The sequence below is a fragment of the Pristis pectinata genome, chromosome 4 (genome assembly GCF_009764475.1).
Source record: "Pristis pectinata isolate sPriPec2 chromosome 4, sPriPec2.1.pri, whole genome shotgun sequence".
NCBI classification, from domain to species: Eukaryota; Metazoa; Chordata; class Chondrichthyes; order Rhinopristiformes; family Pristidae; genus Pristis; species Pristis pectinata.
The window spans coordinates 502,818-517,547 of NC_067408.1; the positions used below are offsets into that span (position 1 = coordinate 502,818).

The 14,730-nt window shown below is 45.4% G+C and overlaps 1 protein-coding gene across 4 annotated transcripts in view; it reads left to right on the forward strand.

Moving 5' to 3' along the window:
* Positions 1-12,964, forward strand: part of LOC127570067 (la-related protein 1-like) — a 210,005-nt gene extending 197,041 nt beyond the window's left edge. For all 4 annotated transcript variants that reach the window (XM_052015316.1, XM_052015317.1, XM_052015318.1 and 1 more), the window contains one exon: positions 7,563-12,964. In XM_052015316.1, coding sequence (XP_051871276.1) covers positions 7,563-7,784 — 222 coding nt within the window. In that variant the 3' untranslated portion in view covers positions 7,785-12,964. The remainder of the gene's footprint in view (positions 1-7,562) is intronic.
* The last annotated feature ends 1,766 nt before the right edge of the window (positions 12,965-14,730 follow it).

A 14,730-nucleotide genomic window follows, 5' to 3' on the forward strand; every position in this document is an offset into this window, starting at 1 on the left:
GTACTTCCATGGGGCTCTGGATAGGTTTGTCCCATTGAGGCAGCGTAAGTGAAGGGACCATGGTTGACAAGAGATGTAGAATCTTAACAAGATAGAAGCTTACCTGAGGTTTAGAAAGCATGGATCAGACAGGGCTCTGGAGAGTTACAAGGTAGCCAGGCGACAGATTAATAATGAACTTAAAAGAGCTAGAAGGGGACATGAGAAAGCCTTTGCGAGTGGGATTAAGGAAAACCCCAAGGCGTTCTACGCGTACGTGAAGAATAGGAGGATGACTAGAGTTAGGGTGGGATCAATCAGGGATAAAAGGAAACATGCCTGGATTCAGAAAGAGGTAGGGGAAGTCCTTAATGAATACTTTGCTTCAGTATTCACCAATGAGAGACCTTGACATTTGTGAGGTTGGCATATAACAGGCTGATACGCTATAGCATGTCGATGTGAAGAAAGAGGATGTGCTGGAACTTATGAAAAACATTGGGATAGATAAGTCACCGGGGCCAGATGGGATATATCCACGGTTATGACGAGAAGCAAGGGAAGAGATGGCTGCGCCTTTGGTAACGATCATTGCCTCCTCACTGGCCACAGGAGTAGTGCCAGATAATTGTAGGGTGGCAAATGTTGTTCCTATGCTTAAGAAAAGAAGTAGGGATAACCCTGGGAATTACAGGACAGTGAGTCTTACTTCAGTGGTGGGCAAAATACTGGAGAAGATTCTTAGAGACAGGATTTATGGGCACTTGGAGAAGCATAGGCTGATTAGGGACAGTCAGCATGGCTTTGTGAGTGGCAGGTCGGGCCTCAGGTGCCTAATTGAATTTTTTGAGGATGTGACAAAGCACATTGATGAAGGTAGAGCAGTGGATGTGGTGTACATGGATTTAGAACCATAGAACAATACAGCACAATACAGGCCCTTCGGCCCATCATGTTGTGCCACCCTTCAAACCACACCTAAGACCATCTAAGCCCTTCCTCCCACATCTTAAATTCCTCCATATGCTTATCTAACAATCTCTTGAACTTGTCCAATGTATCAGCCTCCACCACCACCCCAGGCAGCGCATTCCATGCACCAACCACTCTCTGGGTGAAAAACCTCCCTCTGACATCTCCCTTGAACTTCCCACCCATTACAAAGCCATGTCCTCTTGTTTTGAGCGTTGGTGCCCTGGGAAAAAGGCGCTGGCTGTCTACTCTTATCTATTCCTCTCAATATCTTGTATACCTCTATCATGTCTCCCCTCATCCTCCTCCTCTCCAATGAGAACAGCCCTAGCTCCCTAAGTCTTTCCTCATAATCCATACTTTCTAATCCAGGCAGCATCCTGGTAAATCTCCTCTGCACCCTTTCCAACGCCTCCACATCCTTCCTATAATGAGGCCACCTGAACTGGACACAGTGCTCTAAGTGTGACCTAACCAGAGTTTTGTAAAGCTACATCATCACTTTTCGGCTCTTAAACTCGATCCCACGACTTATGAAAGCTGACATCCCATAAGCTTTCTTAACTACCCTATCTACCTGTGAGGCGACTTTCAGTGATCTGTGGATATGAACCCCCAGATCCCTCTGCTCCTCCACACTGCCCAGAATCCTGCCATTTACTTTGTACTCTGCCTTGGAGTTTGTCCTTCCAAAGTGTACTACCTCACGCTTCTCTGGATTGAACTCCATCTGCCACTTGTCAACCCAGCTCTGCATCCTATCAATATCCCTCGGCAATCTTTGACAGCCCTCCACACTATCCACAACACCACCAATCTTTGTGTCATCTGCAAACTTGCTAACTCACCCTTCCACCCCCTCATCTAAGTCGTTAATAAATATCACAAAAATTAGAGGTCCCAGAACCGATCCCTATGGGACACCACTAGTCACAGCCCTCCAATCCGAATGCACTCCCTCCACCACAACCCTCTGCTTTCTACACGGCCAAGCCTCCCTGGATCCCTTGGCCTTTGACCTTCTGAAGAAGCCTACCATGTGGGACCTTGTCAAACGCCTTACTAAAATCCATGTAGACCACATCCACTGCACTACCCTCATCAATCTTCCTGTCACTTCCTCAAAGAACCCTATCATGCTTGTGAGGCAATATCTTCCCTTCACAAAGCCATGCTGGCTGTCCCTAATCAGTCCATGATTCTCTAAATGCTCATAGATCCTATAAGAGATAGGAATCCTTTCTAACAGCTTACCCACCATAGACGTAAGGCTCACCGGTCTGTAATTCCCTGGACTATCCCTACTACCTTTCTTGAATAAGGGAACAACATTCGCTACCCTCCAATCCTCAGGTACCATCTCAGTGGACAACGAGGACTCAAAGGTCCTAGCCAACGGTTCAGCAATCTCCTCTCTCGCCTCACGAAGCAGCCTGGGCAATATTCTGTCAGGCCCCGGGGACTTATCTGTTCTAATATTTTCTAACAACTCCAACACATCCTCTCTCTTAATACCTATATACTCTAGAACATTACCCTCACCAACACTGTCCTCAGTATCATCAAGACCCCTCTCCTTGGTGAATACTGAAGAGAAGTATTCATTGAGAACCTTACCCACTTCCACAGCTTCCAGGCACATCCTCCCACCTTTGTCTTTAATCGGACGTGCCTTTACCCTAGCCATTCTTCTGCTCTTTACGTACGAGAAAAAAGCCTTGGGATTCTCCTTAATCCTACTTGCCAAAGCCTTTTCATGTCCCCTTCTCGCCTTCCTCAGCCCTTTCTTAAGTTCCTTCCTTGCTACTATATATTCCTCACGAGCCCTGTCCGATCCTTGCTGCTTACACCTTATGTATGCTGCCTTCTTCTTCCTAACTAGTCGTTCCACCTCACTCGTCACCCACGGTTCCTTCACCCTGCCATTCCTTCTCTGCCTCACTTGGACAAATTTATCCCTAACATCCTGCAAAAGATCCCTGAACATCAACCACATCTCCATAGTACATTTCCCTTCAAAAATGTCATCCCAATTTAGTAAGGTTTGGACGTTTGATAAGGTTCCTCATGGAAGGTTCATTCAGAAAGTCAGGACGCAAGGGATCCAGGGAAACTTGGCTGTGTGGATTCAGAATTGGCTCGCCCATAGAAAACGAGAGTGGTGGTAGATGGAGCGTATTCTGCCTGGAGGTCCGTCACCAGTGGTGTTGAGAAGGTGACTAGGAAGATTTTTATAAATGACTTGGATAAGGATGTGGAAGGGTGGGTTAGTAAGTATGCAGATGACACCAAGGTTGGTGGTGTTGTGGATAGTGTAGCATGTTGCTGTAGGTTACAACAGGACATTGATAGGATGCAGAACTAGGCTGAGAAGTGGCAGATGGAGTTCAACCTGGAAAAGTGAGAAGTGATATACTTTGGAAGAATGAATTTGAAGTCAGAATACATGGTTAATGCCAGGACTCTTAGCAGATGTCCATAGATCCCTCAAGGTTGCCGCGCAGGTCGATAGGGTTGTTAAGAAGGCATATGGTGTGTTGGCCTTCATTAGTCAAGGTATTGAGTTCAAGAGATGCAAGGTGATGTTGCAGCTCTATAAAACTCTGGTCAGACCACACTTGGAGTATTCAGTTTTGGTCACCTCATTATCACGTATTATTGGTCAAATCATGTAGATGCCACGACCAAGAAAGCTCATCCGCACCTCTACTTCCTCAGGAGGCTAGCTAAAGAAATTTGGTTTGTCCCCTTTGACTCTCACCAACTTTTACCGATGCACCATAGAAAGCATCCTATCTGGATGTATCACGGCTTGGTACGGCAACTGCTTTGCCCAGGACCGCAAGCAACTGCAGAGAGTTGTGGACACAGCCCAGCACATCACGGACACCAGTCTCCCCTCCTTGGACTCTGTCTTTACCTCTCGTTGTCTTGGTGAAGCAGCCAGCATAATCAAAGACCCCACCCACTTGGGACATTCTCTCTTCTCTCCTCTTCCATCGAGTAGAAGATACAGGAGCCTGAGGGCACGTACCACCAGACTTAAGGACAGCTTCTACCCCACTGTGATAAGACTATTGAACGGTTCCCTTGTACAATGAGATGGACTATGACCTCACGATCTACCTTCTTGTGACCTTGAATCTTATTGCACTGCACTTTCTCCGTAGCTGTGACACTTCACTCTGTTCCGTTATTGTTTTTACCTGTACTACATCAATGCACTCTGTACTAACTCAATGTAACTGCACTGTGTAATGAATTGAACTGTACGATCGGTTTGTGAGACAAGCTTTTCACTGCACCTTGGTACAAGTGACAATAATTAGCCAATACCAAACCAACACCAATACCTATATAGGAAAGATGTGGAAGCTTTAGAGAGGGTGCAGAGGAGATTTACCAGGATGTTGCCTGGATTGGAGAGCATGTCTTAAGAGGATAGGTTGAGTGAGCCGGGGCTTTTCTCTTTAGAGCGAAGGAGGATGAGAGATGTAAAGATGATAAGAGGCAGAGATCGAGTGGACAGTCAGAGACTTTTTCCCAGGGCAAAACTGGCTAACACAAGGGGCATAATTTTGAGGTGATTGGATGAAGGTACAAGGGAAATGTTAGAAGTAAGTTTTTACACCGAGAGTGGTGGGTGTGTGGAACGCACTGCCGGCAGAGATGGTGGAGGCAGATACATTAGTGACATTTGTGAGACTCCTGGATAGACTCATGAATGATAGAAGAAAGGAGGGCTTTTTGGGAGGGAAGGGTTGGGTGGATCTTAGAGTAGGATAAAATGTAGCACAATATTGTGGGCCAAAGGGCCTGTACTTTGTTGTTATGTTTTATTTTCCTTCTTGCATTAACACCCCTCCTGCAATAAATTGAAGGCCTTCTTAAACATAAAAGGAATAATCCTGGAGGTTACAGCCCAGTCAGTCTAACATCAGTGATCGAAAACCATTTCAGATTATTGTCAGGGACAAAATTAATTTTCATCTAGAGTGGCCAAGGGTGTGGGATGAGTGGCGTTTATGTATGACCCAACTGAGTTTCTGGAAGTAATGGGATGATGTTGTGCTGTGATGTATATTGAGACTTTCAAAAGGCATAAGAGGGTGGAGAATGGGAGCCAAGGGGACTAAAGGGGTACAAGAGACAGAGTGGTGGGGACATCTAACATCTGGTCATAGAGGGACAGGGATAGACATCTAGTGATCGGCATATGGTGTCCTTGCACACCAACTGCAGCAAGCAGTTAAGGAGGCATAAGAATAGGAGGATAGGTCAGATGTATGTGTAACTAAAGGATGGTGTTGGAGGGAGGGCTTTAGATTTTTGGATCATTTGAATTGTTTCTGGGGAAAGTGGGACCTTTCTGATCTGAACTGGTTGTACATGGAACAGAATGGGTGCAGCAGAGAGATTTGTTGGTGCTATTGGGAAAGGTTTAAACTAATTTGTCAAGGTAATGATACACAGAGTAGATGTACAATTGGGGGTGAGGTTTGGTCAGATATAGAAAGAACATTAATTCAGTCCAGTTAGCAGATCAGACGTGGGCGCCACAAGGGACGATCACAAGGCTAAATCGAATCCATTTTAATGCAAGGAGTCTGACTGAACATAGAACAGTTCAGCACAGTTCGGGCCCTTTGGCCCACGACGATGTTGTGCCAAACTATATGAACACCTTCAATCCATGATCAATCTAACCATTCCCTCCTGCACAGCCCACAACCCTCCCTTTTTCTTACTTACATGTGCCTATCTCAGAGTCTTTTAAATGTCCCTATTGTATCAGCGTCTACCACCACACCCAGCAATGCATTCTAGGCACCCACCACTCTCTGTGTAATGAACCTACCTATGACATCTCCCATGAACATTCCTCCTCTGACCTTAAACAGATGTACTCTGGTCTTGGGGAAAAGGTGCTGACTGTCCACTCTGTCTATGCCCCTCATAATCTTGTACACCTCTATCAAGTCACCTCTCATCCTGTGTCACTCCAGAGAGAAAAGCCATAGCTCACTCAGCCTATCCTCATGTTCTCTAATTCATGCAGCATCCTGGTAAATCTCCTCTGCACCATCTCTAAAGCTTCCACAACCTTCCTATAACGAGGTGACCAGAACTGAACACAATACTCTAAGTGTGGTCTAACCAGAGTTTTTATAGAGCTGCAACATTACCCCGCGGCTCTTGAACTCAATCCCCCAACTAATGAAGGCCAGCACACTGTACGCCGCCTTAACCGCCCTATCAACTTGTGTGGCAACTTTGAAGGATCTATGGACTTGGACCCCAAGGTCCCCTCTGTTCCTCCACACTGCTCAGACTGGTAAGGCGGATGAACCTGAGTGTTGATCAGCACATGGGAACGGGTAGTTCTGCTATCACAAAAGCATGATTGACTGAAGAAGAGGATTGGGAACTCAACACTCCAGGGTATGGAATCTTCAGGTGTAATGGGGGATGTGAAAGAAGAGAGGACATTCTGAGGAACATCATGCAGTAATGAGGGAGAAAGTTCCACCCCCCCCCTCACCTGGATCCACCCCCCCCCTCACCTGGATCCACCCCCCCCTCACCTGGATCCACCCCCCCCCCCTCACCTGGATCCACCCGTCACCCCCCCCCCCTCACCTGGATCTACCCGTCACCCCCCCCTCACCTGGATCTACCCGTCACCCCCCCCCCTCACCTGGATCCACCCGTCACCCCCCCCTCACCTGGATCTACCCGTCACCCCCCCCCCTCACCTGGATCCACCCGTCACCCCCCCCCCTCACCTGGATCCACCCGTCACCCCCCCCTCACCTGGATCTACCCGTCACCCCCCCCCCCTCACCTGGATCTACCTATCACCTACTGGCTTCTGCTCTACCCCTTCCCCTACCTCTCCATTACCAGTTATCCCCCTCTGTCTTTCAGTCCAGGTGAAGGGTCTTAGTCTGAAACATGGACTGTCCATTCCCTCCACGGTGCTGTCTCACCCGCTGAGTTCCTCCAGCAGACAGTTGGTTGCTGCAGATTCCAGCACCTGCAGTCTCCACTGTGTCCTGTTGGGGAGATTCAGCATTACTCAAGTGCATGGCTATAGAACCCAGACTGACATTTTTGTGTCTTTTCTCCCAACCCTACAGTCTCTCTCACACGCTCCCTCTCGTGCACTCCCTCTCACTCTCTCGCGCTCTCTCAGTAGCTTCTGCTCCTTCTCGTGTAAATGCTCCACTTGAGATTTCTTCACATTAAGCAACATTGACTGACTGCTCTGCTCTATGCTTGTGACCTCCTGCAGTTTTGCTCAGTTTACCATTCCTCCTGAGCCAGTATCAATTTGATTTCAGTACTGTTCTTCCTGGTTGCACTTGAGAAACTTCATTAAGGTCTTCAGTGGTGGGTGACTGCCATATTTCATACTAGCAGTAGTGTTTGGATGCTCCCTGCAATGTCTTAAAGTGGAAGTGATGTCCCTGTGTGAATGGATACATTAAATAGATGTTAATCCATGCTCTTGTTGAACTCCTGCATATTTCTCAGTTGTAAAATTATAAAACGTTTAGCTAAAAGTGAGCCCACTGGGGCACAGAATGAAGTCGCTCTTTTTGTTGCAGCCTCCAATTTGTGATGAAGTTGGCCGCAAGCGACATTCACTGGGAGGTGAAGAAAAGCGACGGCTGCCATCCGTGTCTTCCAGTAAAACCTCTGGTGCTGCCAGCGAGGCCGAGATTGGATCACCGCTCCCCTCTCAAAGCATGACCCAAGGAGCCAACTCTACTCCGAGCCTGGAGGGTGCTTCAGCAGAACGCCTGCAAGTTGAGACCACAGATAAATAGAGAGTTGACTCTTCCTCTCAACCCTGGATCTTTATTTGAACTTTGGTATTGTCACCTCAATGAGCTACAGAAAAACTGGGCTGAATATCAGACATTCTTCAACGCTGGGCAGTGGGCAATTGCATCAACTGCCTGAAGACTTGTATTCGGAGCTGGTTTCACAGCCTTCACCCATACGAATGAATGTTGCATGAAAACAATTGTCTGAAATATAATTCATCTGCTTGATTTGGGAGTCGACAATACAGCTTCACTCAGATATCCAAAAAAATCTGAACCCTTCCCCAGCGGAGAATGGGATTAAAAAGATGCCTTATTATTGCCTGCTCCTGTTTTTGAGCAGCACGTAGTTAAATTCTGCTCGCTCAGCTAATAACTCTCCTATTGGCCTGCTAATGTTGATAAAATTATCAGTTCCTTATCCTGGATTTTGAATTGTCAAGGTTTTGTTTGCACCCGATTACAAATTACCGCAGGCGGGATCGAATAGGGATGGTGATTTAAAATGCAGATCCTATTGCGTGACAGGTACTTTATCTCAGGCCTTATTCCATTTGGTGGAATGAACTTCAACAGCCTGATAGCTAGAGATACCGACGTTAGGAAGTAGCTCATTGGCCCCACATGAAACTCTCGATCAGGGTCACTGCTGCAGTGTCTATGGCCACAAATCGTACTTGCTACTATCCAGTTGTCTCTTTCATTTTGTCGAACTCAAGCCATCAACACCTTGAAAAATTCTACAGTCTGATTTCGTCAGAGCTGATGAGCTGTCTGCTTGGAGTAGTATTGCTGAAATTATATTGGGCAACGTCATTCTCAACTGTCATGTGTTACGTAGGGATGTCACGGTGTAGTTTATTTTTGGTGTCCTGGTAAAGTGGTGATCTGAAGTCCCATCTAGCTTGTTATCTTGGAAATACAACCCTCACTAGGAGCCAAAGCATCATCTTGTTAAATCATCACTTTTATTGTGGTCTGTGGTTAGCAGTAAATGGGGAAAAATTGAGCCTTGCAATTGTTGCAGGTTTGCTGTGTCAGAGTATATTGGGATGTGCTATTGTAATGCTGGTGATATCGGGATTTAATATGTTGTGCTTGCTGTGCATGTATCTCATGGATGGCATGAATAGGCCCTGGAGGACGAGCTGGTGATGAGAAAACCTGGCTGAGCCTTTCCAGCTCCAGCTCAAACTTGGGTTTGTTTGTCCCTCACAGAACTGCTGGCAAGTTTGATCCCTCAGTAGCCCAAGGGTTGGGTGACACTTTTAGTGAGGAGAATTAATTTTCTCCGCCTTTCTTTCAATGCATTTAGAGCTCATCCTCTTGTACTTCATCATTTTTTCGTGCTCTTTCTCCCCTTTTACATCTCTCTTAGTCTACCTGTTTCTCTTGCATGCAGCCCCTGCCTCTCGCACGCACGCACGCCCTCTCTCTTGCGTATGCCCCTACTGTCTCTCATGCCCCCTCTGTCTCTCTCACGCACATGCCCCCTGTCTCTCTCGCTCAGTCAGTAAACTCTTTTCCTGAGGCTCCCCTCCCTCCCGGTTGAAGTGGCCTGATTTATTTGGGATGTATTCGCTATTTGGGAAGTGTATCTCCACGTGACTGGTCCCATGCACCAATGTAGAATCTGGCAGGTATCACTGAGTACAGCTTTTGTCTTCCTATTTCCTTGGTGCTGAACTCACTGAAGGGCTAAACTCCTCAATCCGTGCTGTTGGATGTTTTATCTATCAATGCTAATTCTTACTGAAGATGTGGGATAAGAACTGCTGATAATAACTGCTGACCAAGCAGCTTGCTCAATGTAGGGACTGTGGGATAAAGTATTAGTCCTGGGTAATGGCCCTTCTTCCCAGGGCTGTCGTGCTTTTCAGGAGGATGTGTCCCCTTTAACCTCACCACGATTAGATATATCCTGAAAATGTTTGGTGATGCTAGAAGCAAAATTGCCTGACTGCAAACATTTCCGGATTGCTGCCTGATGGTGTTTGAAGAGTCGATTATAACCTGACACTAGTTTGTGATTTTGAAAACACATTGTTTACATTTCACATTTCCAGTCATCCCATAAACTTCCAGGATTCCTGTAACTGACTCCCTGGAGCTCCAGGACTGAGATCACTCACAGGACACTGGTTTTCTCTACTTAACCAGAATGTTCATACATAACAGATTGATTTATTTGCAACTAAGAGGCTGGATTGTTGGTGTAATTCAGGTGGAGATCCCTGAATGCACAACCAGCACAGTTCTGGTAATGTGAAGCTGCTTTTATTTAATGAATTTCTTTAAAAATGCCTCTGAAACAAGAACATGTTTTATTTCAGGTAATTTGGAATATTCGTAGAGCTTCTCTTTGCCGTTTAGTGTACTGAAATCACACTGTTGCAGTTAAAATTCCAGTGTGTGATTCACGGGACAATTTGTATATAACGCAAGTCCACAAGCTTGTAGCTGAATGTCTTTTTTTCCTAAGTAAGAAATCTTTAAGAATCTAGCCATATTTGCCAAAGAAAAAATCTGGGTTTCGCAGATGCTGAATACAAGTCAGTTGCATACGTTTAAACAAAAGGTGCTGTGGATTTATTCTAAGCGAAAAATGCAGCTTGTGTGGTCAATTCATGTTATGGGCATTTCCCTTCTTCCGTCCCCACCCTTTGAATCACTTGCCTCTGATGATCCATCCCCAATTTTTTTCACCACAGGAGCACCAGCCTGTTTCACCTGCCGTGCCTCCATTCAGCAGAGTAAACGCCTTCTCCCCATGCATCACCGCTTCATTTTCGATCATGGCTCTTGCCCATTTTGCCCTACTTTGCTGTAGTCACTACCTGGTGACAGCATAATGATTACTTAAAATGCATCAAGCTAGAAACCTGCTTTACACATCTGTTGTTAACTATCCAATACTGAACTAAACTAGCCCTCCATGTGACACTATCTAAACATCGCTCTCTCAGGCCAGTGAAATTCAGGCCTGGAGATAATTGAGCCATGTTACTTGCAGCAGTTTTACCCAGATTGAGACAGTAACCAACTCGGGTCTGCTCGGTAGAAAACTTAGGAGAAAAAAATGGTTGTAAACATCCTACAAGTGTCTTGTGCTGAAGTACATTAGAACTAACATCACCGTGAAAGTCGGACCTTTGGCATACAGAATACTGAATCTACACTAACTCTTCTGAGAACCAGCTTTAACTTGCGATGTAACGTGCACTCCCCAGGACCATTCTTTGCGCTCTCTTTGATTCACTTAGTTCTGCCCATTCTCCCTTCAGGTTTTAAAGTTCTGGCTTTTTCTTGGGTGCCCTGTCAAAACATGGACAATATTTGGTTGTCCCCAAATGGTTACGTGATTTCTGTTTAGAAATCGTATTTAGAGCTTGTAAGCCTATTTTCCAGGAGACTTCCCATGCAGAATATAAAGTTCATAAACTGAAGTTTGGAGTTCACTGAACCAAAGTTATCTCATGAGCTCCCAAGAGCTGCAAAATGAATTGAGAGTACGTGGTGATGTGATGAGTGTTTGGTAAAAGCAAAATGTCCCTCAGTCATTCAGGATCATCTCACCTGTAAAAACCCATTAATCATCTGATTTCCACTAGAGTTAGAAGCTGTTGGGTAGAACATAATAGTCACCTCTCTGGAAATGAGCTGTTACCATCAGGCTTGTTCACTGAGTAATTGTTGCTGAGTGCGATTAATGGAGCAAAGCTCCAGCTGCCCAACTGCAGTATGAACTTCCTGTTAATTGTTCTGCTGTAAGCATGATAAAGGATGAGGGTATTGAGCAGGGGTTCTGTGTGGAGTGGCACGGGTTCAGGTGAGTAAGACAGAGTGGTTATGGGGACTAGGGGCAGGCTCGGGAACTGCAGGCTGAATATTTCAGTGCACTGAGGCAGTCAGCAAATGATGGGAAATTACTATCTGTCCAGCCAGCTAGGGGTTGAGTTTGTGTTGATGCAGATAGTGTTTGCGGCACAGATTTGGCAGCTTCTGGTAGAACGGAACTTGAAGAGTAACTCTGTTCAAATACTCTGCAAGTTGGGTGAGTCCAAACGCATCTTTAAAACTGCCTTGTAAAATTCTTGGGATTTTTGGACTGGAGGGTGGGGGGGGGCGGGGTGGACAGAATGAAGAGGAAGAATATACTGCTCTGGAGAAAGTTAATTCCTTTGCTGATACTCAGTTCTCAGGTGGTTGAGCAGTGCCTGATGGCTCAGACATTGTGCTGAATTTGGAGAGTTTCTTGCTGTGGTTGGGTTTGCACTGGTTTTCTTTTTGATGGTTGTGGAATACTTGCCTCTGCAGCCTTCCTCCAATGCGTTTATACTAGTGATATTCTTCCATTTCACTTCAATCTCTAGTCAGTTCACAAACATGACTAAGTCATTGTTTAATGTTAATAAATTCAACTGAATTTAAAGCCTCTCACTAAGTGGGATGGAGTTTATTGTGATGTTTAATTTGAATGCAAGAGTTTGCCCATTCAGGAGTGCAGAGACTTGGGGACACTGGAGACTTTGGGTTGATCTCTATTAATAAAGTCACTGGAGCACCGAATGGCTTCCCTTTTAGATCAAAGTAATTCAAAGTCTAGCTCCCAATAATGTCTCATCGCTGCTAAATTTGGAAATCTCCTAACCTATTGACTTGTGCTTCCAAGCCTGTTCCTCTGTCATGAGTGCTTGACTTTTGATGGTCTTTGGTCTCCATCGCCAGGAGTGTCGATAAGATATTCAGTTATCAGTGCAGCCAATTCAAAATTGACAGCTTGATGATTTGCAAAGGGGGTGCGGTACTTTTATGAGCCATGAACAGGTCTGCAGTTATCCAGCAGTTTGAGTAGGTTGAGTGCACACAGTGGGACACTGGTCTGAAGTGGAATGCTCAGAGTGCCTGTTAGGATGCCGGTGAATCTCCTTATGCTGGCTGCTGTAATACTAGAAATTACCACATGCAGACTTATCCCACTTTTAAAACAAAACTTGTAAGATACTTGAACAAGAGCTTGTAACATAAACTTAATCATTTAGAGTCTTTGCTTTTTAGTCTGATGTGGTTCCTTCTGGCTAGTGTTTTGCCCTTTGTAATTTGTGGTAACTCTGCTTTCCTTTTATATAAAAAATCAATTAAAATTCACAAAAAAATTAAAAAAAACACTAAAATGAAAATTTTGTATGGTTGTTTATTTAATGTAAGCATGGATTATCTTTCTTTCAGTGAGTAGGCTTCCTGCCTCCTTCAGTAATGCTGCTGATGGTAACTAGTCCTAGAGGCACAGGTTGGTGCATAACCTCTTCCTCTCACCTTGAACCTTCAGAAAATCCTTTCAGCACCATGGTGGAATGGAAGCAACAAAGGTTAACAGCTTCCAGCTCATTGTGCAGATTAATTTCTCTTTGTGAGTTGTTGGCGGTGAAGTGCAGTGAGGAAGATTTAGAGAGTAGGGACAATGACAGAGCCTTGCTGGGATTGGGTGTGTGATGGACACTGGTTTGGATTGTGCAGCAGATTCAGCCAGCTAATGAACATCTGAGGGCAGCTGAATAAGGATTCTTTATAACCAGTCCCTCTTGGTTACTGGAGTTGAGCACCTCTGAAATCAAAGGCCATGTATGGTTGTTACTACTGCTGTCTAATTTTTTGTTGAACATTATGTGATTAAGAAATGTTCATTGTGACTCTGGGAGGAGCTCGTCAATCACTGGAAGGAGACAGCTGAAGTGGGTCTTTCTGATGATTTGCCCTGTGGCAAATAGCAGGGAACCCCCTCTAAATGATGTGATGGGACTTGACATGTTCAAGAAAGGAGGCATGTTTAGATATCTTTATTAGTCACATGTACATTGAAACACACAGTGAAATGCATCTTTTGTGTTGAGTGTTCTGGGGGCAGCCCACAAGTGTCACTACACTTCCAGTGCCAATATAGTATGCCCACAACTCATAACCCGTACGTCTTTGGAATGAGGGAGGAAACTGGAGCACCCGGAGGAAACCCACACAGACACGGGGAAAACGTACAAACTCCTTACAGACAGTGGCCGGAATTGAACCCAGGTCACTGGTGCTGTAATAGCGTTACGCTAACCACTACACTACTGTGTCTGTGCATGTTCTTCATTTCTGCTTGTGTCACTACTTTGGCAAGTAACAACTGTGGGATGGAGTCAGGGACAGTCTCTTCACTGCTTCCAGCAGGCACTGTGAAGATGGTAAATGTACTGATCACAACAACAAAGTTGGGAGGTGGGGTATAGGTAGCTGAGACAGCAATGCAGAATCCATAATCTATCTACTAATCCCAGAGAGTTGACTGAAGCAACATAATTGTGGCTGGAACCAGTCGCCTTAAGTGCAACAGAGGTACTTAAATTAACTACCCCATGTCATCAGTGGACACTCCCACACTTCTCTTTTGTGTTTCTGGTTCACTGGCCAGGATTCTAGCTTGATGCTAACCTCAGATTTAAACTTTTCTCAGTGATCTAGGAAGCATTAGGGGAAAATCAGCCACACTCACCCACCTTGCCCTGTAAAATGTTGTCATTGGACTATTGAGGGAGCAGGAGGGAAGAGCAGATTTACCAGTAATCCCATTTTGAACAGGATGGCCTCATTAGCTGATCTGTGTATTGTAAAGCATATAAACAGGCCCTTTGGCCCTCATGTCCATGCTGACCTTTTTTGTCCATCTACACTAATTCCATCTGCTCACATTAGGACCGTATCCTTCTATCCCTTGTCTATTTGGTGTTTGGCTCTCAAATAGAGAAAGCTAGTAGTAGGTACGAGAGGGAGGATAGGCAGGTGACAGAGAAGGGACGTGCTCAGACCGTGTTGAAATGTGTATTTTAATGCAAGGAGTATTGTGAACAAGGCAGATGAGCTTAGAGCTTGGATCAATACTTGGAGATATGATGTGGTGGCCAGAGAC